The 25496-nt window shown below is 36.5% G+C and overlaps 2 protein-coding genes across 3 annotated transcripts in view; one reads left to right on the top strand and one right to left on the bottom strand.

The window, feature by feature from the left end:
• LOC127182184 (retinoic acid receptor beta) overlaps window positions 1–25496 on the bottom strand; it is a 239412-nt gene that overhangs the window by 54148 nt on the left and 159768 nt on the right. For both annotated transcript variants that reach the window (XM_051137332.1, XM_051137333.1), the window contains 2 exons: window positions 24211–24359; window positions 3458–3599 (listed from right to left, as the gene is read on the bottom strand). In XM_051137332.1, coding sequence (XP_050993289.1) covers window positions 3458–3599; window positions 24211–24359 — 291 coding nt within the window. The remainder of the gene's footprint in view (window positions 1–3457; window positions 3600–24210; window positions 24360–25496) is intronic.
• Window positions 1–25496, top strand: part of LOC127182187 (zinc-alpha-2-glycoprotein-like) — a 195353-nt gene that overhangs the window by 162745 nt on the left and 7112 nt on the right. The window lies entirely within an intron of this gene.

Below are 25496 nucleotides of genomic sequence, written 5' to 3'. Positions count from 1 at the left end.
TCGACACAAAATCCATAACTTTTTGTCAGCATGGTCTGAAGATGATCTGAGTCAAATTTAGTGAAAATTCGACTAACGGTCTAGGAGGAGTTCGAAAAAGTAGGTTTTCCACATGAATCAAAATGGCGGACAGGAAGTTCAGCCAAAATTGGCAAAATTGGTATCGGTGTTCTCAGCATGACCGAAGGAATCTATCAAAATCAGTTACATTTCAATAGGCTAATGTACGCAAAAGTTATTAGCATTTTTTGAAATTTAGTTATAGCTTTTGACCACAAGGTGGCGCTGGCCCAAAAATTATTATGTACATTCAGGGCATGGTGCCGAACATTTTTGTAATTAATGTCGAAATGATACGCTAATCCGTTCTCAAGATACAGCATTTTAAAGCTAAATTCAAAATGGCCGACACCCAAAATGGCTGACATGGGAAAATTGGATATGGTTTGACTCGGTATGACACACCGAATCTAAAGAGACCAGTTTTGTGATTTTTGGACAAATCATTCAGACGTTATAAAGAAAAATAGCCATTTTTCGTATCTCCTGACCACTAGGGGGCACTGCACCGAAACACAGCAGGTAGGCTCAGGTCATGCTTGTTATAACACACACCAAGTTTGGTGTCAATATGCCAAACTGTTACAGAGATATAGCCTCACATTGATTTTTGCTAGCTTTTCATAGAATTCTTTCGTGTGTTATTCGTGAACGGCTGGACGAATCGACTTGAATTCCATAACTTTTTGCCAGCGTGGTCTGAAGATGATCTGGATCAATTTTTTTGACAATCGGTGCAACGGCCTAGGACGAGTTCGAAAAAGTAGGTTTTACGAACAATTGAGAATAGCGAAAAAACTAAACCTTACGATTTTTGAATTTTGGTATCCATTCGACTCGGCATGAGCCAAGGAATCAGAGGAAAAAAGAATTTTTGTTGTGTGACTTACGGTTCAAACGTTATTAGCATAAATCTTTTGAAAGTTTGGACAAGTGGTGGCGCTAGAGAGTTTGAGTTAGAGACTCCAAACTTGCTATGGTTAATGTTGGGACTGTCCTCTATCAGTGTGCAAAATTATACAACTTTCCCGCAAGCGGTTCTATGGGCTGCCATAGACTTGCGGCGGAAGAGGAAGAAGAAGAAGAAGAAGAAGAAGAAGCGGAATAATAATAACGCCAACGGATACAATAGGTGCCACCGCACCTCTGGTGCTTGGCCCCTAATAACGCCAACGGATACAATAGGTGCCACCGCACCTCTGGTGCTTGGCCCCTAATAATAAGAACGCTAACAGATACAATAGGTGCCATCGCACCTTCGGTGCTTGGCCCCTAATAACGCCAACGGATACAATAGGTGCCATCGCACCTTCGGTGCTTGGCCCCTAATAACGCCAACGGATACAATAGGTGCCACCGCACCTCCGGTGCTTGGCCCCCAATTTAACATGATGAATAACTGAAAGATATCCAGGAATTGATGTGGTGTTATTCTTAGGAGTTACATTTGAGATCTCTATTTACTCCATTTTGAAGAGATCTCAGTAGTTGTTTTTATGTTTTAATGTCACAATGAGACAGTTCCCAGCTGGGATCACATAACTATTTTTAAATTATTTAAGACCTATTTATAACCAGTGCACACATTAATTTGTGTTTCATTAGTGAGTTGTGTGAAATTGGGGCGGAATAAAGCTCTGGACAGTGCTCTAAACAGGGCTATCAACATTAAAGATTTTTCTTGTAGGCAACTAATCACATTTATATTACTTTAATTAATTATATATACTGGGGGGTGGGGAACAAAACCATATTGAGCCTTTTATTTAGCCTATTCTGCTCGCACAAATCTTGCTGAAAAGCACCGGCAAAAGTAATGACCGTATGTTGGGGAAAATAGCAAGGAGATATTTTAAAGGGGTCTTAAAATGCTCTTTTACAAAGTCTTGATTTTGTTTTAGGGGTGTAGTAGAACATGTTTTCATGCTTGGTGGTTCGAAAAATGCATTATTTTTCACACAGTTTACATTATTGCAATTCCCTTCTCCCCAGCCTGGCACAAATGGCTTGATTAGTTCTGGGTTTGATGAAGGCCCGCCTTCCGAAAAACGAATGTGTTGTGATTGGTTAGCTGTCCCAGTGCGTTGTGATTGGCGAACAGCTTAGACGGTGTTTCAGTGCTGCCACGCCCCTTACCAAAGCAGCAAGTTCTGCGCACAACTGTTAGCGCAAGCTAGATTAAAGTGATTCTTACATTTTAAATATGGATATTTTTCTTACAAAAACGCACCAATTCGCTACAGGAGGCCTTTTTTGGAGTGGACTTGTAAGTGAGATTTGTAACTTTGTAGATCTATTTTATGCCACACATACACCACACACTGACTAAAATTTAAAAAGTGAAAAAGCATAATAGGACCCCTTTAACTATTTATTTATAAACTAGTATTTTCTCAGTCAGTGTTGATTGCAAAGATGAAGCTGACGATGCTGACTCACCATCTCCATAGTACAGTGGACGCGCCTTCAAAGAGAAATGCACCTTATACGGCCTACATAATCAGAAACTATTTGTTTTCGATTTGAATTGGTTAAAGTAGACACTTCAAGCTTTCTATAGATACATTTTTCATGTCTGTGAGGCAAGTAGTCTATATGCTGAGTCTCATTTTTGCTCCAGCTCATGGAGATAGATACGGCAGAAAGCGCATCCTATTTGTTGTCTTACAAAAGTACAATATTTTGCTGAGATTTTGAGTGTATACAAATAAAAGTAGACCCTTCTCAAATGATTTATTACTCTTATCTGTATGAGCAAAAATGATGGCGTATTTAGTTTCCACTATTATCTGTAAAAAAAAAAACAAAACAATGTCAGTGCTCACACTGTGGCCTCCATATAGCATGCTAATAGCTTCCACACTCTGCAAAAGCACTTGAATATGTGCCTAATAACACACATTTATCTAGATTAATGTTAGATTGAGTGCCCATATAAGCTGCTACTACTACTACAATTCCTGCCCGTAATCACCTTAAGGACCAAACATTAACATTCTGTGCATCACGGACACAGATTTTTTTTTTTCTGTGACTAACCGACTAATAAAATTTTAGTCGACTAAGCCTCTTATCATCGACTAACATTCAATTAACTTTTATCTGTCAAAACTGCTGTGAATTTGTATTAGTTGATTTATGCTGGGTATCCACCTTCTTCCTGAGTAACCGATGAACGCTGTCCGGATGGATTCTAACTTTCGTTTGGATGCTCTCATATTCCGGACTTCCATGTTAAAAAGGGGTAAAAAGATCGACTGGATTAATTAAACAAACTTTTAAAATGTAACTAAATGTGCGCAGGGTTAACTGTGTAAAAATAAGACGTATGTATTCAAGGGACAATATCCTGAGCTGAAGAGCATGTGTGTGTACAATGAAGATTTTTAACACTCACACTCTTTGGACATTCCCACAGCGAAGCACTTCTGCAGCCGGCAGTACTGACAGCGATTCCGAGTCACCTTGTTGATAATGCAGTTCTTCTCCCTGTGGCATGTGTACACCATGTTCTTCTGGATACTTCTGCGGAAAAAACCCTGTGGAGAGAGAGAAAACCTTGATTTTGTGGTCTAGAACTTGGTATGGGTCTTGGTTGATCATGGAAGCTAGTTAGGATGCACACCAGCCTTCAACATAGAGTGGTAACCAGCACTGCTGGTCTTTTCAGCAGCATAAGTCTCAATTGTATAAGTGTATTTCCAATTAACTGGTCTCCATTTATCTCTTCTATAAGGTTTCATGGGATAATGTTGTGAAGGACTTGTCTGAACAGTCCGAACACTGAAACAGACACAAATAAGGTTATTCAGTAAACACAGTTCTTTTTTTTACAGTTATTTTGTCTCTTGCTTTCAAATACAGTATTTACTGATTTTGAATACTAGGGGTGGCTTTATACCACTTTTTCACTATCTGCCAATACCGATATTGATCCGATACCAGAACAGTTTTTTTTTTTTAAATCTATGTTAAATTTCTATACCTCAGTGTGTGATGACATGATCATCACTCTTTTGTTACACACAATCTACTAAATATAAACAACTTTATTGTAAAGAAAAACAACAAATGAATGAATGAATGAATAATTATAATCTATGACAAAAATACTGTTATAAACTAGGTTAGTGGATAATTCAGTAGCAAACGTTACTCTAGAAAAATCATGAGTGCACAATAATTTTATAAAATCGAAAATTAGCATTAACATTATTTAGTGGGGAACAAATAAAAGTGTAGGAATCTAAATCTGGTAAAATGATACCCATTGCTCTTTGTATTGTTGTAAAATACATTAATGAAAAACAAGCTATATGTCTATATACTGTAAATTTAAAAGACATTTCTTTTAAATGTATAGCACAGTAATGAGGCAGCAGTAGGCATGTTGCAATAGTCGGTGTCACCTTTAAGCTGCAACACCGGTTACGTCATTGCCCACCCTGGCACTGTCTTGATTTTTTTTTAATAGTAATAACCAATTAGCTCAGTTAGAGAACAGACACTACAATTAAAAACTGAATGCGGCTGCTCAATGCAGAATGCCGAATGACAGTCGCGCATCACAGATCAGCAGCTGTAGTCAGAATGATGGTGGCGAAAGATTTAGTTTCGAAACTAATTGCATAAGCGCCTGTTTTAAAAAACATTTTGGATTTTGAAAAGCCTGTTGACTTTTGCATTTTATCTAAGGTGATTTTGAAAGTTTAAATATTTATTTCGTATTTATTTAGCACCACCATGTTTGCTGGTTTTCAGTTTCTTAAATTTAAGCTTGGTGTAATTTATGATCTTTTAGGCCTATATATAGCATGGTGTATTTTTATTCATTTTGATATAATAAATTATCAATAGATGCGGAATTGCCGCTAATTTGAAAGTGAAAGTAAAATGCGCACATACATTTACAAGCCATTTGCCATCACATCCCTCAACAGCACCATATAACAGATGAGATGAACAAGAAAGGCTATTAATAATCTTTACTGCACAAAAATATTGTGATCCAACAGACACCCAGTATAATTAACAAGATTTAGAAACAGCACGAAACTCCAGCAAGATAAAGTCCTTTTATGCAAAACCATTGATCTTTATTTACAGACCAAGTAAAATATTAGGAACATGTTGGAGATAGTTTGATCGAGAGATTTGATTGTATCACCTCAGAACATTTGGATTAAACCAGTGGATTACTTTTATGCTACTTTACTCCCCATTTTGGAACTTAAAACTTTTGGACCCCATCGACTATTACTGTATGGATAAAAGGTTCTTCAAATACAATCTTTGTGTTTCATAGAGGTAAGAAAAAATAAATGTTGAGAAAGACATGACAATCAGTAAATGATGAAAGAATGTACATTTTTGAAAAATCTTCCTTGAAAAAACATCTTTGTAAGTGTTACACACTAAAATCGCAGCTGCAATAAGAGCACCCTACATGCATAATTAGGCAAATACGGAAGATTATTATAGAAGATTTAAACAGCGCTTTCAAAAATAACTCATATGGCCTAATTAAAATGACTAATTAAAAATGGTTTGATGATTTAGGAAAAGCAATTTGTAGTGGGTCCCTTTTATCTGTCTTACCTTACCTAAATTACCTAGAGAATTAAATATTAGGAAGCAACTTTAAGTTTTAAGTGTTGTTGCTCTGTGGTCAGTACTATTCAGATGATGATCAGTCACGAGAGTGTGCACACACATCCTGTGGTTGATGCGTATGCATGTGTGTGCTACGCAAAGAATTTCCATTTGCCTTACTGATGGGGCCTTGCACGTTCATTAGGGTAGTAGGCACGATGGGTAATAAATTAAACTCTGGAGAATAACGTTCAAAGATCACTCACTCAGATGTCCCCTGCTTTATTTCATATGGCAACACTGCCATAATCTCCCATCTCCCTGCATTCTTCAGTTGGCTAAGAGAATCAGTTATTTATGATGAAGTCAGCTCAAAGCGTTCCCATGCATGGTTCTGTATCTCATTGATGGATGAGATGATTGGTTGTTTATTGTGATGTTCAGCTGGCGTGCTGAGCTCAAGGCTGCTGTGACTTTACCCCTGTGCAGTCGGTTTCTGAGGTTAAACAGTCTGTGCCTGTTGAACTGCCCTTGAAACAAAGAAAATGTGGAGGTGAGCATGTATTTACCTAAGAGACATAAGTGCATAAAAGAGTAAGACTTGTTTTTAAAGAATACATCTTGAACCTACAGTGAACATACACTGGCATATTTCTTTGTGTATAAGCATGAAGTTCATTTTTAGCATTGTTTGTTAAGGCAAACATCACTATTACTATTGCTCATACAATTTAAAACCCTATCAAAGTATTTAATTAATCTTGGACTACTTGTTACATATATGTATGATACCTAAACTATATGGATTAATTAAGAGAGGTGTAGCAGTGCTATGGCAACTTAGGCTGAGTGAATGTTCCCTAGTCTCAGCTGCAGACGTCATACCCACGAAACACTGGCTAAACTAAATGTCTGATGCACTTAAGGAGTTTCAAAGTCGTCATCGGATTGGTTATGTTATACAGGATTTCCGGGAAACATAAATGGCGTTGTGCCAAGCCCCCTCATGAAAGAAGAAAGCCGTTGTGTTTACAGCTGTGACGATGAGCACCTATTAGGATCAACAAAACGTTGGATTTTCAAAGGTATGTGAAAATGTTTAAGTTTTACACTCTCCGAGAGTCTTATTGTGGCGACATTTCCACGCCTCTAAACATGACGCGGCACAAAACGAAACATGATTTGTTGCTTTACCTGTCAGTCACATGGCCTCTTGGGCAGGCCTTAACCATTCAAAGCGGCCAAAGTTCTCAGACCTTCTGCCGTCAGTCTGAAGGTCTGGCTATGCGAGACTATGTCTCCTATTTGTCACCTGAAGTTGTATCAATTTAGTAACACTAGGGGTTGCCCTTAGGAGCCACTGACATTTTTGATGGCTGGTATATATAATCACTGTGAGAGCATGGCCATCAAACCATTGCAGTTCAGACTTTCTTGCTTTTTTAAGAAGAAAGTCGCCCACAGTCCTGGACCTTCTGCAGCACAGAAGGATCTATTCCTCATCATGCTCATTTCTGCCGGTTGAGTTCTCCTATGTGAAATGCAGTTCACCACTTGGCTGAATTTAATTGTCAGGATGACATGGCCATCTCCTCGTACATCAAGGCATTGAGAAACATGCACAAGGGTAGTCCCAACCCACCACTTATGCAGGAGCTGTGTGCGGTGACCAATGAAGGTCACAGCGCAGGCACTCTGTTGGGTGATGTCCACCCTGGAAGTCCAGAAATGCTATCAATGGCTTAACCTTGTGGAGATTAAGGATGTCAAGGAAGCACGCTTCTCTATGCCCCTTCTCCCAAGTGAGCCTGTTTGGCAACACTCTGGAAGACTTTGCCCAGCAATTCTCGGTGGTGAAGGAATAGATAGAGGCAATACAATATATCCTGTCCTGGGTGTGACTTGGTCACCAGCTTCAGGCCACTAAGGTCCTGCACCACGTCTACCCACCACGTCTACCCACCGCCGAAGTTCTCCACCAGCTTGTGTGAAGACACGTCTGCCCTATGTGGAAAGATCATAGCTTTTCTGGTGAAGGACACAAGGTCTGTCCCACTGCCCTGTATAGTATTCCCCAACTGAAGCTCCATGGGATTGCGTTTTCCCCCTAGTGAGTCTGTTTGCACAGATGTTGTGCAAAATCAAGGAGGAAAGAGAACAAGTCTTGCTGGCTTTTCCTTACTGGCCCACCCAGACTTGGTGTTTGGACCTCAGGCTCCTCTCAACAGCCTCTTCCTGGGGAAACCCCCTCAGGAACGATCTCTGGGGTTGGACACAAGGGGCACCCTCACACAGACCTCCATGTCTGGCCCCTGGACCGGATGCCAAAGACCTAAGTGTGCTATCACCAGCAGTGACAGACACCATCACTCAAGCCAAAGCCCCCTCTATGTGATGGCTGTACGCTTTGAAGTGGCACCTTTGATTAACCGGTGTTCCTTCCGAGACGAAGACCCACATATCGCTATTCCACAGGGGCTGGCGCCGGAGCTGGAACCGGTGCTCGGTCAAGACTGGCACTCATTAATAACCAGCTCATGTTTCCACTGGCACGTAGCAGAACTCTCTACCAACATGTGAGTGCAATCACTTGTTATCTCTTGTGGAAGGAGAGCACTGATCTCTTCTGCTGACCATTTCTAAACTAACATATTTAATTTTTGTGCTAATGTTGTTAATTTACCTGAACTCTGAGGGCTTTTTTCAAAATAGGCTTGTTCGTGATGCATCAGCACCGCACAAACCAATCGATGTAAGACATCAAAGTACCGCAAGAGCAATTCAAAAGCATAAAGAGTCATCTGCTTTCCAGTTGCTCTCGCGGTACTTTGATTTCATATGCCGAACGGTTTGTGCAGCGCCGATGCATCTCAAACAAGCCTGACGTCTGGTTTTCTTGTTCGAGACCAGCAAGGTTTCGGGGCTGGTTCGAAACCAGGATCTGGGCACCGGCCCAGGATTTTTTTGAGTGGAAAAGTGCTGGTTACTACTGTAACCTCCATTCCCTGATGGAGGGAATGAAATAGTAAGTCCCTCCTTCAACAACATTGAACTACCCACTGTAATGGCCAAGACACTGTCTTGGCTCCTTACTACAAACCTGAATGAGTGGAGCAAGCTGCCTTCTTTTTTACCCGTACTGTATTACCCAGGGAGTGGCATGCAAATTCCACTCACCAATTTCCATTGGCCTTTTTCTAAATCGTCAGAGGTGTTTGGGGCTCCCGAAGGGTGACCCCTAGTGTCACTACATTGGCTCAATGTCCTGTTCCCTCCATCTGGGAATAGAGGTTACACATGTTTTTTTCTGAAATCTCAATATTAATTCTTAAAATCCTGGGATGAATCTTTTATTCTATGCCAACATTTTAGCTGTGATGTACTCACAAACACTGAATCTATGCTGCCCATAGCAAAAAAAGTAATATTTTACTTGGTTTTGAAGTCCAAACTGAATTGAATGAAAAACAGGCATGTTCTGTGAAAACTATTGCTATACAAATTAGGATTATGTCCCTCTAGGCTACAGGGATCCCCCCTGCGGTAGAGAAGATGTCAGATTACGTTGAACCGTGTGTCCTGCTTCTTTGATAACTGGCTGCTCACCTGGCTGAGGTTCCTTCTGTAGACTTTTCTGTTCTCAGATGACTTACAACAGGTGGCATGTAAACGGGACAGATTAATGGACAAGATAATGCCAGATCTGTCTGTGTGTGAGAGGATCTTTGATGATTGTCCAGCTCTCTGTAGCGATATGGAGATAAGTGCTGGTTCACTTCACATGGTTTATCCATCCTTAACAAAAGCACCAAACAAAAACTGAGTGCTATACCTGAGGAGCTCTCTCAATGTAAACTGTGTCTTAACTAGGATCATTATCTTCCATCTTGTTATCTTAATGGGGAACAGATAGTGTGTCTGGGCTTCTCATTTACAGATTAAAAAACGAAAGTGCCGCTCATCAATTATTTACCTCCCACCCCACCCCTCCTCTCTTCTCCATTCCGTCCCGCTTGCTCTGGTGTTTTGTGTTGTCTGAGCATTCAGTACGGGCCCAGGACAGGATCACCTTTCACTCCTAATCGCACAGACATCTTATCATGGGTAACGAAAATAGAGAGGACACAGGAGACCAGAGAGAGAGAGACACTGAGAGAAAAAAGAAGTACAGAAAAGGAAACATTAACGTTTGAACAAATTTTAATTTTCGTGTTCAATAGAAAGTGACAATATTCTTGCCCATTTGAAACTAAAATCAAACGCTTGTTTGGTTTAGTACACTACTAAGCATTACTAAGAATGGGGTTCTAGATAGTTGCTAGGGCATTTGTTAGGTGTTTTTTAGGGTGTTCTTAGTTCTCTGCATAGTTCGTTCCTCATTAGTCAATGTGGATTCCATACTGAATTTCACTACCTGCTTTCATGACGAAAAAGTATGAAAAATGGCGGCATGGAAGTAAACTTAGGATGCAGAATCCTAGGGTACGAATCCCGTAAGAAACATAACTCATGATGAAAGAGCTGAAAGATGAGAGATTGAAAAACAAGCTAAAATGGCATGCTTGCGATTGCATTTTTATGTCACATTCGCTTTTGTTCATACTATCGGGTGGTTTAGGTGTAGTGCAGATGGTACAGTATTTTGAAACGTCACAGAGCATTACAGTTATAGCACCACTCAATGGACATTTTAAAGGGGTCATCGGATGCCCATTTTCCACAAGTTGATATGATTCTTTAGGGTCTTAATAAAAAGTCTCTAATATACTTTGATTAAAAATTCTCAATGGTTTTGTAAAAAAACACCCTTTTTACCTTGTCAAAATGAGCTCTGCAAAAATCATCTCATTTTAAGGGGTTGTTCCTTTAAATGCAAATGAGCTCTGCTCACCCCGCCCCTCTCTTCTCTCTGTGGAAAGATGCTATTGTTTACATTAGCCACATGTAGCCGCGTTTAGCCGCGTTTAGCCTAGTTATATTCTTGTCTAACTTACATCCCTGCTCCAGCATCGAAACAAAGAGGGCAGACTGTGACGGCTGATTCAAGGTAAATCGCTCATGTCAATCAGCTATCATGGGAGCGGCCTCTGCGGGTGTGACGCAACAACGACAGGCATTTGAGAATGGCTCGATTTGAAAAAGGGGATATTATTTTTACAGATTAATTAAAAACCGCTGCATGGATTTTTATCATTATAGGGTAGATTTGTACATACACTGCCAACACACATTAATGTTCAAACAGCATGAAAAAGTGAACTTAGCATCCGATGACCCCTTTAAGTCAGAACTGTGGTAACATGTAAAAAACCAATGTCACATAAAACATACCACATGTACGAGTGTGAAACTGAAAAAAAATGACTTTAAAGTTTTTTTATTTGTCCAGCCAAATTAATTATAGGTAGGACACTGGAAATGTGGCAATTAGACGTTTTAGTAATGAAAATTATCTACACTAAAAAAAATGTGAGCTTGATTTTTACCCCTATTTTGAAGTTACTGTACTCTGCCTTTACAGTGTCTGCAAAAAGTGAGAAGTCACACCAAGGCAAAAGCCAGTAACTTCCACATTATCAATATTTGGTTGCTGATCACCATTTTCAAAATCGTTATAGTAACACCTGTATAAAATCTACTGATCATGGGCTGTCTCATAGGCTATTGCAGTGCTTCTCAAACTTTTTATGCCAAGTAATAACAAAATATTTGGCTCTCCAAGTACCACCATAAAAACCAGACCAAATTAAAATGTACAACAACCTAAAAGTTAAATAAAAACTGTACTGTACTTAAATGTACAAAAAAAAAAAAACCTTTACTCGAATGAAGATTAAGTTAAAATGTATTGTTTTTTAACATTAATTTATATTTAATTTAGTGATCCCTCTGCATACCACTAAAGGGAGCCTGGATAACACTACCAGTACTCGTATCACACTTTGAGAACCACTGCATGTATTAATGTGACTGTATTCATTTTTTTGACCAGAACAAGCAGACTAAGTTAAACATGTAAGTGGATGCCGTTTTGCAACCAATTTATTTGCTATGCTCAGTAACGTAAGAGAATGCTAGACATAGCATAATTGATTTTATATTGACTTGAATGAAATAGCCAAACCTAAAAGAATGACTTGTGGATTGATGTGAATGCCAGCAAATGGGAATGCTCAGAATGCTTGCGGATTAAACATCTCAGATGAAGTTCATCGCCATGGATAGATTTTATTGGGTTACAAGAAAGGTAGGATATGAATTTAATTGCAAACTCTTAGTGGTAACTGGTGTTATATGGTGTTCTGCCTTGGTTTCTCCAGGGGATTTTCTTGGAAAAACAACTAAATTGACTTAAGATACTTATGCACATGATAAAGGATGTCTTGAATGTCCCAAAAATATCAATATCAATATCAACTCATTTTTGACAAAAAACAAAGTTACAGTCTTTTGCCTTTGCACAGCAATATGGTCACACTGTTAAAAACAATTTGTTGAGTCAACTTAAATGAAAAATGTGATACCTGGCTGCCTTAAAATTTTTAAGTTCAGTCAACTCAAAAAAAGTTTATTCAGCTTGAAATGTTTAAATTATACTAAGTGACAACTCAGATATTTGAGTTGATTCAACGTAAAATTTTAAGGCAGCTGGGTTACTTACCAGGTTGGCATTTTACTCAAAATGAGACTGTAAGGAAAAGACATAGTTTTTTTAAACAGCATGAACTGTATAAAGTGTCTAGATCATATTCCACTTTTTTAACCTGTTTAATGAAGAACAATTTACTGAAAATACTGTACTTCTCTAACATGGCACTACACTTACTAAGGGTATAGAGGTCTGTGTTTCTTTTCTATCTTTATCGTTTACCAGGCACAAAATTAGGGAGTTTGTTTAAATCCATAACCCTAAATAACACCTCTAAAAATGGGATGAAGTTACACAAAGAAGGCCTGCTGTGATTCATACCTTTAAGGCCCTGATATAATTATTGCAACGTTCCTTTTCCTTCTGCACTCAGGAGTTGAAAGAAGTTTGAAATACCTGAACAATGGTATACTGTTTTTTAAAACATTTTTAATGCTGCCCACACTGCTGGAAGAGGTGTTTGGAAAAATATTTAAATATGTACTGAACGCTACCACCACAGACCTTTTGTAGTTCGAAGGTGTTTACAAGCCGGAGTGAAGTTTACCTGAACATTTGCTTTGGTGAGCTGTTTTGAACTACTGAACTGAACTTTGTTTTAGCCAGATTTAGTTCAAAATGACATCACACGATTCTCTTCAAGTTTGCTTGAGGTACATCTGGGCCTTTAGTTTCAGAGAAAGTTGCAAAGAGAGAAACAGATCTCATGTTTCTACATTGTGAGTAGCAATAGCAGAGTGGTGGAGTTTTTGGGATGTCTGTGTTTCTGTTGAACATGTAGGAAAGGGATGTCATGGTCAGGTCGTGTCACAGCTAACAGGACAAGTCGACATTTTTGTCATTTTCTCCTCCAAGAACATAAAACCACAAAAGATAACAGAGTAAGAACTAGATAGCTGTAGTCAAAAAGAACCCTTTTAATGGCCAAATAGACAAGAGACTATAGGTTACGCCTCCCTTGTGCTCTCGCTCTATAGGTCTCTAAGCAGCGATCCAATGAGCTCTTATCTCATTCTTGGAAAGGTTGAACAACACAGATGGCTTGAGTAATTCTAAACCCCTCACAGTTCTTAAAAAACATGGTAATGCACTGTGGCAGCCTCATGTGCTAGTCTATTAGCATAAGATAATTGTCTCATTTTACTTGTCAACCTTTAACCTTAACTGAGAACTCAGTCTAGTCTCCTTAGCTATAAAGTAGTAACATTTTCCCTCTTTTCTATAAACAAGCATTTAGTCTGATTAAATGGCAGGTCTACAGGGGTCTAAGCCTCACATCCTAGGCAGAACATATCAGTGACAGACCCAAAAGACCTCCAGTGTCCCTCACTGTAAGAAAGGTTCACAAACAGCCCCGCCAGACCAAATTACACAGCAGACAGAACCAAAATCTCTGGACATTTTAAAGAAGCCATTTACTGCTGAAGTTCAGGGAACAATGGCGTAACATGAAACCACTTTATACCGGGTCTGTACGGCTGGATGACACGGCATTAAAGTTTGATGAAACTGAAGCAGATCGGTGGGAAAGCCTGTGTCGTAAGTGTGTGTAAGGCTTGGCACTTCCCAAAGAGAGATATGGATCTGAAACAGTGCCAAATGTCTGGTCTCACATACACACAAAACTCAGTCCACCTGATGGCAGGCGATCAGTCAGCCACACGATCATTATCATTACTGACAAATAACTATTGTGAAAATTACAGGGCATGACCTATATAATATTTAAAGCTAATTCACTTTAGTAGTCTGACAAACAAGTTTTAACAAGAAGGACATGTAAGTAAGGATAATGTAATACTAATGATTACACAGCTGTTTTAAAATATTACCTGTATATAAGTATTCCGCTAATAACAAAATGATCAAAATAACAAATATTTGTGCACGAAATGAAATTAGTATAAATACTGTAATTCTCTCATTTTATTTCATATAAAATTGAAAACTGAGATGCAAAATAGCACCAGTTGTATTTATAAGAAACAAGAAGTGTGCTTCTCACATGTGATGTGAGGGGCGTGAAAGTTGTGCTCGTATGCTACAATTGACCATTCAGAATCAGGTATTCCAGAGAACTGTGGCCTAATTTTTTGGCCTGTTTTCCCTTTAATTGGATAGGAAATGGGAATCAAAGGTAAATTACCTGAGCTGGATTTGGATTTAAATAATATATAAGTGTTAATGCACGACACATGCATGCACACTGCTTGCTAAGCTACCTCTCAAATAAATATTCCTGATTAATAATCTTATAATAGCCGCCTGTCATCATCTTACTTTTCTTCAAGTATTCTTTTTATACTCGGATTGAGATGAAATGTAAGGGATCTCCAAAACAAAACAACAAAACCAGAGGGAGCACATCAAATAAAAGCCTGAACTTCACAACTGTGTGAAGAAGAAAGTGTCTAGGATTTTAGAAAGTAGCTACATTCTCAATTCCAATCTTTCAACCCACATGTTATTTCTTTCTTCATCAGTATGAGAGAAATCAGTTGTTTTTATTCTGCTGTAGCTATCTTATCTTATCTATCCTTAAAAAAACAAAAAAAACAAAAAACAAGTTCACACATCTAAAAACCCACCTTAAAACACATCTTTTCTTGTTTTCCTGATCTCTGACTACATGATTTGATTTTTGCTATGGATTTTATGTTTATCTGTATTCTATATTTTTTTATGTGTCTCCTGTTACATTTATCGATATTGTAAAGTGACCTTGAGTTTGTAGAAGGGCGCTATATAAAATAAACTTTAAAACAATTATCTATATGCCATTAGTACACTTATTTTAAAATAAAAATATGTATATTTTCAGTCTACATTTTATGTACTCAGAGATAATGACATAGTACTCCAGCATATGTTTTGCATAATACTTTTTAAACTTACATATTTAGGTGGAATTGCTTAAATAGTACAAGGGTGAACTTGATCTTTTTCACTTAAAAATAGGCTCAGTTTACAGTTAACAGTACATTTACATTTTTTTTTCTTTTTTTTACAATTGCTCGGACACATTTCTTTTAGTGATTGTACATTAAAGAACATTTTAGGATGAGCATATGGGTCAAAACACTTTTAGGTTCACCCAATACATTTTCATTTAATCACAATTAACATGCAATTAAGAGCCCCAAGAACTTTAAATTCAGTTTGCCCTTGAGCATTTTCTTTTAAAGTATGTCACTTCCATTTTAGTAATATATATATATTTTTAAAGGATGCTAAAGTGTATTTCCCCCAAAGGTTGTGGATAGTAAATTAAAAGTGCTGATGCATCTGATCAGAGCACATTTTGGTGCACCTCGTGCACAAAACACAAGCCTCTTTATATAAACAAACAAATAAATGAATCGATATTGAAGTATCACTTGCTAATGGAGGAGGACACTTCTGGCGTCTCTAAACCCCATCCTCATTTCAGACTCACTTTCTTTGATGATCAAGTGATGCCAGGGCTTTGGAAGTTCAAAGATGGTGGCTTCTACATCTGTTCTGTGTCTTACAGAATACCTCATACAGGATACCTCAGCTCTAGAAAGTTTGCTGTCCCAGAATTAGAGATGTGGCATCCAGAAACTTAAATAATTAATTAATCCTGCAACACTCCAATTTGAATACTAAGCCACTATACAGTTTTGAATGTTCACACTAAGAAGAAAAAGTGCACTTAACACATTTTTTTGCAAATTTGCTTAACTCCCTTTGATGATGTGCAGCCATTTCTGTCGCATATGAGAAACGTATGAAATGGCAAACACTCCAAATGCCGCCACACTACAAGAAGCATTAATCAGCTTGGACTAACAAACAGCACGCCGCAAGCTCAGAGCAGGTGCTGTAGCAAACAATCTCAATGTATATTGTATTAAATGCTAAAGGAGTAAAGGGATACAATAATGACAGCAAAGTTACAATAATACAAATACAGAAATCAGAGATGGCAAAAGTACACACATCCTTCACTCAAGTAGAAGTACTCATGTTTAAAAACACTCTGGTAAAAGTAGAAGTACTGACTACACTTTTTAACTTAAGTTAAAGTAAAGAACTATGGGCTCAGACATGTACTTAAGTACAAAGTACCCATTACTACTACCTGTTTCAGTGTCATGCTGGTAACTGGACCTCACATCATATTGACACATTAATACAAATTAACTTACATTTAAAATTTGTTAGCTAATGAAGTTCAATTTTAAGTATCACATTATGACTAGGTGTTGTTGTTTTATCTTAAAATGGCTTAAATACTATAGATTTAAGAAAACTATACTTTCTAAATTGCCTAAATATCAAAATTAGTACAATAATGATTACATCATGATAATATCTTTACAGAAAAATCCTAATACTGAACATGTTATTGCATTATCATGAATCATATTTTTCTGTGGCCAAAATTAACCATGGTTTATTACAGTAAAAGTATAGTAACCAGGTTTTTTTGTTTTGTTTTTTGGGCAGATTGATTACAATCTGGTTTGATTTAACTACGAGCATAGTTTTACTACACATCTCATGGTTAGACTATGGTTAGTGTAGCAAAACCATGGTTCATTTGTGGTTACCATGGTTTAACTATAGTAACCATGGATTTTGGTTTTCATTTTCATAAGGGTTGTGTTGTTATCTGACCTAGCTCCCTCTGAATGTATTACAAAACGATGTTTTATAACATTTGTTTGCTAAATTACTATTGTAACTTAGTAATTTAGGAATTTAGTTTCGTTTCATTTATAGTACTGCTGCTGTAGTTTTGTAACTGATTTGGCGGAGACGCAGAGCGTGTGCGAGCCGAATTGCGCCAGTCAAGACTAACCGATCCATGATTTATTGGAGATGTGTTATCGAATGGTGATCCACCAAATGCTGATTAAAACTAAAGTAACGAGCCTGGTTTGAAAATGTAAGAAGTAGAAAGTACAGATATTTGTGTAAAAATGTAAGGAGTAAATGTAAAAAGTAGTCAGAAAAATAAATAGTGAAGTAAAGTATTTTTCTGGTATTTTTCTGATATCAGAAAAATCTACTTAAGTACAGTAACGAAGTATTTGTACTTCGTTACTTCCTATCTCTGCCAGAAATGTACATTTACAGACCTAGGCCACCTCTGCAGTGCAAAAATGGATCTTGTTGACAGGGATTTAATTTGATTTGGCGATAGTCCTACAGTCTTATTATTCTAACTGAATTTGTTGACTAAATGTCAGCATTTGACAGAAAAGATGATGCATAATAAAGGTAAAAATGCCTGCTGGTATCAATTTAAGGAGGCAAAGATTGTCCCTTAATGGAAAAGTTCAGTATCGCAGCAGCCTCTATAGTTTGGTGTTTATTTCACCCTGTGGGAACAGTATGTCCTGACAATAACATAAACTCTTTACACAAAGAGTATCTGTCCTGTTGATGCTTTTAGAAGGAGGCTGCCATTGATGCTTTCATTACATCACATACTTGAGGCTTTTAATTGAATAAGGTAATGCATAAATTCTCTACGCACATTAGCTGGGGAAGGTCAAGGAGAACAGTGTATGAAATTCCTTAAAGTATATTAAAGCGTAATGCAGAATTTTAATGGCCACATCAATAAGATAATTAAAAGTGCAAGTCATGATGCATGATGCAGACCTTGCTTCTATGGTGAGGCAAAACTTGTGGACAATATTTTTCTGAAAGCACTGTAATTTTATTTAAAACATGCTGTATGCTGGTTGGTATTACAAAGAAATTAAAAGGCAGATTTCTCTCATAATCTATTCAATTTCTTGTGAAAAAAAAGTACACTTAGGTATATTTTTAAAAGAGTACTGATTGGACATTTAATTGCATGTTATTTGAAATTAAATGAAAATATATTATAGTTTAAATTATTATGCAGTTTGTTGGACTTATGCTTATTAAGTGGGACTTAAGAACATCATAAGTAATTTCAAAAGTACAATAGACCTTTGTCAGAGCAGTGTCATATTTAATTTTTTACAGGAATGAAAATGAGGCTGTGAGAGATAGACATATGTTCAGTGGACTGTACTGCCAAATGTTCAGCTTTCAGAAGGAAAAAGAAAACTTCTAGTAAACAAAAGTATTCATTATTCATATTAATTATGAACATGCGTACAATATTTTGCAATGCTTAGCTGAAATTGAACTACCACTTTTAACTCAGCACTATTACTTTTTTTGTTTTTTAAGTAATTCGTTAATCAGAGTTACTTGTTAGTTAGTAGTAGTTACTAGAATGTGAATAGTGCATTTGTCATTTGTTCCTATGTAGTTATTGATTAAAGAATCAACAGGATTCTAAAGCATTACCAAGACTTTTTATATGGTGAGCTTTTGTTGTGGGTGTTTGACTACAACACCACCTACGTGACAATCATTTATGGTAATTAAAATATATTTTAATGTCATTTCTACGGAAACCTGTATGTCATGCATTTGTAATTACACATGTGTAACAAAGAAGTTGCAGTTTAGTACATTTAACGTATATCAACGTAATATTCACATTTTAAAACAACAGTTAAATTACAAACCTGTACTTCACACATCCTTTAACTTATTAGCATATAAACATATTAGTCAACATACTAACAACATAATAGTTTTATTGAACCATAAAGACTGTAAAATATATTTTAATTTTTAAAACTAATTTAACAGTATTGCAAAGTACACTTTTCATAAGTGTACTTAAGGTGTGGCCTTTCATTTCAGTAATATTATATTATCTGAAAGTACAGTTTTCATGTGTATTGAACTACATTCAGTACAATTAAGCACACTCCTTTTTCATGAGAAATTACAAAAAGCATTTGATTATCTCTTGACAGTGCATTACAAAATGATCTGAAAACATTGAAATAAAGGTATATTTCAAGGTCTTCATTTAATCAAAATAGTTTGAAAGTAGGACTGTGCAAAAAAAAAGGGAAAAAAAAGACAATTATGATATGTCCTTGTAAAAGCAATGACTGTGATTAAATTAAATAAATATGGAACGTGCAGTTTTTAATGTGAATGAGCTGTGCTTTTTCTGTCAAACACAGTGTTTTCAGCCAGTTACAGAGTGCAATATGTGCTCAGTCCACGCAAACTCCACCTCAGAAGATATTTTTGCTTTAACTTGCACTGTGAACACAGCACACATCCAGGTAACAGGAAAGGAAGAGATGCCAGCAATTTATCCTCAGTGCAAAGTGTTCTTAATCTCTCAAAGTTTTTGAAAACTTGTGAGGGACAGCAAGTTTAAGCAACAGAAAGACAGAGGACACATGTCAGAAAGATGCCAATGTCAAAAAGGATTACAGAGTCAAAGCAAACAGACCGCAGCAAGTCTGGCGCCTTTCCTTGGCTTAGCTTGAGATGTGTCTTTTCTGTATGCATATGCATACACGTATGCTCAGCCATATGTTTCCTCACTATGTTACCAATTCAAATCAGATCTCCAACCCAATATCAAACAAAGCATGCTCATGGCAAATGATGCAAATGAGCAAAAGAGAGCCACATGCATCATTTGTGTCTTTGGGCTCACATTCTTCTTGGCTTCATGTGTGTGAATCACCAGGCAGAGAACTAGAAATCAGATGCATTATGGGGCAAAAATTTGAAAAGTTAAAAGGTGTTTGACCAAATTATGAGTTTGTGTGAATACTGCATCTACAAAAAAAAAAAAAAATAAAAAAAAATAAATATATATATATATAAAATATATATATATATATATATATATATATATATATATATAATATTAATAATAATAAACACAATTTCCCCAATAACGACAAAATTGCACATTCCTTAAAAAACAAAAATCACACTTTTATTAAAAAGACATGTTGCATGGTGCACAGTGTCAGACACATAAATATGTGGTATATTTAACACTTCCATTATTTATTTATAATGTATTATTAATTCAAAACAGCAGCCTTGGAGAGTGACATTAAATCCTATTGTCTATATATTCGCTGCAGGCTTCAAATGTAGTCATGTAGTGTGTTTGTGAATTCACATGTGGTTATAGATTTCTGTGCCTTTGTGACTGTATATCCAGACCACACCAGCATCCAAATGCAACAAAGTTTCCATGTCAGATACATACAATAAACATTTTGCATTTTCTTTCTTTCTTTCTTTCTTTCTTTTTTTTGACAGCAGTGAAACATGACTCTGTATTATATACTTGAAATGTGTAGTTCAGGTGTTCAAATGTCCCCACAAGGATAGTAAAAACAGGTTTTTGGTCTCCATGTGGAAAACAGCTTAAAAATCATACAAAATTATTTATTTATATATGTGTGTGTGTGTGTGTGTGTGTGTGATTTTAGACCCTGTGGCTATAGAGCACCCTCGACTCGCCTATTATTCCATGAAGTTCATCCTTAGAAAAAAGTTTCTTACAATGGCGCTGTGCCCAGAGGGACGTATACTGTATATGACACAGAAAGATCCCATAATCCTTATTCTAATCCTCTGAAGCTGTTAATGTCACCCATTCTAAGGCAGTCTGGCCTTTTTGCTTACCCTTCTCACTCATCACATGTTGCAGAATGAGTGTTTATATGGATATTTAAGTATGTTTCAATTTACCTTTTTGGCCATGTAAATGTCAAGTAAATAAATCTGTGATCTATGCTTCTGTATTAAATAATAATACACTTATTATTTAAAAATTATTTAAAACCTCATTGTTTTCACATATAATGTTTGTTCATGCAATGCAGAGATTCCTGAAGTTTGACCTAAATGCTGAAGACTTGAAGATTTTAAGTTAATTTTAAATAATTTACACGTGCATGCTTACCTTGTTTGTTTCTTGTTATCCTGTGTATTTATATCCCTCTGTTTCTTTCAGCTTATGCCTTATGCTTATAACTCCTAGGCATTTTTGCTAGTTACAACAAATCTATTTCTCATCTAAAAACATCAAATAAGAAGAGGATACTGAGATGAATTAATTCGTTTTCATTCAGTCAAGTGTCATGTCTTAGATCACTGATACTCAGGGGAGGAGTTTTTTAGGTCAACCTATTCAAATGTTACCTGTATATTATATTTTAAGCTTCAGCTAAGAAAAAGATAATTACACTGTTGACCCATCCCTTACACCTTAACCCACCCTTAAACCTATACCACCAAACCTGTCCCTAACCTTACCTGTATCCCACCTCATACTTATTTTTTGATGTAAGTACATAGTAGTTAAGGCCACCTAATATAAAGTGTGACCAAATGAAATAATAATACTATTAAATAATAAAATAATGCATGGTCTTATAATTTTGTGGACAAAGTCCCCCAAACTTTGCCTGATGTAGGATATATGCGCTCATGTGTTTTCAGTGCAGCTAACCTCGAGTCGCTTCATGTCATCCACCCACTCATTAAACTATGACAGGTGAGCTACTGCAAAAAGATGTCATAGCTACACTGTAAAGTGATACAACTATTGTGCCATGTGCTTTTTAAACCCATTTTCATAGGGTTATTGTTAAATTATCAGTTCAGAATTTTTTATTAAAAAATGCAAACGTTAATTTGACTAGAAACACCAGAGACCGGAAATGTAAAGCATTATTCCAAGCCTCTGTTTTAAGCTTTTGTGAGATTTTGAGATTTACTCACATTTTTGAGAGTAAATGTGGCTATCAATCCCAAACACTGACATCTTCTTCTTCTTATTGAGAATTGAGGTTTAGATGTTGATGTTTTATTGAAAATAATCAAGTTTGAAGTCACCATTGTGGAGATGTTTGATTTAACTGGGCTCTTGATTCTTGAATACTTAACACCGGTGTTTCTCTGATTGTTGCAACTGTGTATTTCTAAGGCACATTTGTTATTGCAGCAGTTATGAGAGAAACTCTGATCAGATCTTGGGTACTTATTGACCTAGTCCTCATGTAATGTCAGACTCACAGGTCACATCAGGAGTCTGGTGTCTGAGAACGTTAGCTGTTAGCAGTGTTGGGGAGTAACTAGTTACATGTAATGGAATTACGTAATTTAATTTAAAATAAATGTCATTGTAATTAGTTACAGTTACTGAGAAAATAAGTGTAATTAAATTAAAGTTACTTTTGAAAATGTTAATGATTACAAAGGGGATTACATCTGATTTTTTTCACACACACACACACACACAGATTTAACTGACTTTCTTTAAAGTATTGACTGCTCTAAAATGAGACACCAATGTTTCAAGAGTTTAGGACACAGAATAGGACACATGCTTATTCGATAACACTTTTATTTACTATTTGGGTTTATGCATATACTTTATTTCTTAAGATTAATTGTTTTTTCCAAGGCATTGTTAGATGCCAGTGTTTCCTGTCATAACAATGCAAACATTTGATTTCAGAACCAGTATCAGAGCTACTGAACTATTTCTTGTTACGATTTTACATCTGTATTTAACCTCAGAATGACCTCAAAGTAAATAAGAGGTGTTAAGTCTGAATTTGTGGTGGCTAAATTAAATTATTACACGGCTCTGTGAAATGCTTGATTCTGACATTCTGACATTCTCTGATAACAACTGGTCAACGCTAATAACAGAGGCTCATCTGGGCAACTTACATCGGCGCTGTTCACTTGATAGTTTTTTTTGGAGGAAGCTTTGCATTTGGTTAGCTTTTTAAGATATTAAAACTCAATTCAATATTATGTATACAATTTCTGTCAGCCTGGTATCATTCATTCTATTGTTTCATACAAACGCAGCTAAAGCCATTTTTGTACTATAATGGATTATAAGATAACTAACAACCTAGTACTGTAAGTACTAGTACTTATTTATGTGGTGAAATGATTGTGTAATAAAAGTGGTATGACTGCATCGTATCCTTAAATGTCTGTCTAGTTTGAACTTGCCGTTTGCTAGCAACTGATTTCTTCATGGAAGCTTTGCGTTCAAATATTTCAACTCAGATCAGTGTTTTGTGTCTAACAATTTACTTTTGTTGCAAGCAGCTGTGTAATAAGTGTAATAATGTACATCCAGCCAGTTGTTATCGCAAAATAAAGACGTATATTATCCCTTACTTATTATAATCTTAATTCAAGTGATAAAGGGTTTTGAGAGTCTGACAATAATCAGTGTTAAGTGCTACTGTAAGGTTAACTCAGCCTGGTTTAAATGTTTCAAAATGATTAACAGTTGAAAATATTAGAAATTTAGAAAAGTAATCAAAAAGTAATCAATGTAATAAGTTACATTACTTTTATAAAGTAATTGAAAAGTTACACTACTTATTACATTTTAAATAAGTAACTTGTAATCTGTAACCTATTACATTTCCAAAGTAACCTTCCCAACACTGGCTGTTAGTCTCATGATGTCATGATAATCAGATATTGTCATTTTTATCTTTTATTATATAGAAAGTGTTTTAAGCTGTCTTTTTCACTCACAAAGATCAAGAATCAGCGCATGAATCTCAACAATGGTGACAATTTTACCTAAATGGAGAAATCAGGTTACATCTACTGACTGTTATGCTTCAGTAAAACTTTTCTTTTTTCAGGTTGGTTGAATTCAGTTATAATCAGTCATCTTAAATAATTTATTTCATTTCAACAAAACCAGTTATTGTAGCTGTTACCACATGAAGTACAATTTTTAAGTTGAACCAGCAAAATATTTTTTTCAGTGTAAGAAACCGTGAAACCTGCATTAATCCACCAGACGTGCAAACATTAAACATCATTATTTATCTTAGGCTGACACTCTACAGCACTCACTCTAAATAATTGAACACAAATGGGTTTGAACCTTATTTTGTTTAGAGGGCAGACCGGAGGCAGGGTAGCAGAATGTGCAGGTGAGAAAACTTGAATATTTTTTGTATGGCTTCCATTTGGTGGGATGAAGGGATGAATAGCATGTTTACCTTGCAGCCTTCACAGGCACTGACACCATAGTGGTACCCCGAGGACTTGTCCTGGCAGACGAAGCAGGGTTTGTAGACACGAGGAGGGGGTAGAGGTGATGGGGGACTGGGGACCAATTCCTCAGAACTGGTGCTCTGAGTCTCAATGGCTGTAGGGGCGAAACAGAGACAAGAAACATAACTGATGATGATTAAGATGAAGATGCGAGTCTGAGAAAACTAAATAATGTAAATGCTAAATGTAGTCATATACAGTTGACTTGAATCTGACAAAAGCCTACAGACCTGGTTTTAACCGTGCCTTGAAAGATTTTAGTCTAGTATACAGCTCTAGTCCAAGTGAAAACCCAGTGAGCATAACCGCTTTTTTTTAAGGCAGCATGCTAACTAGATTAAACGTCCTAAGTGACTCTTTTGGACTGATCTCACACTTGGACACTCACAATTGCCTTCATTATACAGGATACATGCAATGCAGCCTCAGAATTTGGCCAGAATTATGCATCTTACAATGACACTAAGGCACTTCCAAAAGAACTGGAATGGTAAACTGACTCCATAATAATGCAAAAGTCTTGCATTTGGAAAACGCGGACGGAATCGCGAAATCCAGTCATAAAAATGGAATTTACTGAATAAGGCGGAATGTCACAGAATTTGTCAAAGTTTGAATTAATTAATCAAAAGTAGGTCATTACACTTAAATCAAACCGCAATATGGACTAGTATCTATAAATATTACACCGCAAAATACCATTTAAATGTGAATCCTGCATGTTCTGTGTGTCTCTGTTTTAATGAATGGAGCAGACAAGCGGTTTTGTTTACTACACACACTGAAGCGCATGTGACACTCACATGTAATTTCAGCATTTGACCGTTCCTTTTTAAGAAAACTAGCGTTATATCATATACACACAGAAATGTAAAGGTAGACACGGCAACTCGTCAAAATAAAAGTCCGGTTTAACTTTTTTAGGGTATAATCACACAACATTTCTTCCATGTTTTAATTTTAATAGTAAATTCCCCTTTGTTTGCCAAAAAAAAAAAAAAAAATTTGCTCAATTTTCAATAAATAAAAGATAAATGAAATTAATGTTTTATGCCTTCATTTGATAACCAGAACATTTTAAATACACAACACATAATTTTTGAGGGTAAAACAAACCTTTCATAGGGCTATTTTAAGAATAAATATGAATAAATTAAATATGCATTCAAATAATTAGACATGCTAAAACGCAGAATTTGATAACAATAAAAAATAAAACATTTCACAGGGC

Source organism: Labeo rohita, chromosome 19 (genome assembly GCF_022985175.1).
Source record: "Labeo rohita strain BAU-BD-2019 chromosome 19, IGBB_LRoh.1.0, whole genome shotgun sequence".
NCBI lineage: Eukaryota > Metazoa > Chordata > Actinopteri > Cypriniformes > Cyprinidae > Labeo > Labeo rohita.
Note: the sequence above shows the minus strand (reverse complement) of the source record. Positions and strands in the feature narration are given on the sequence as shown.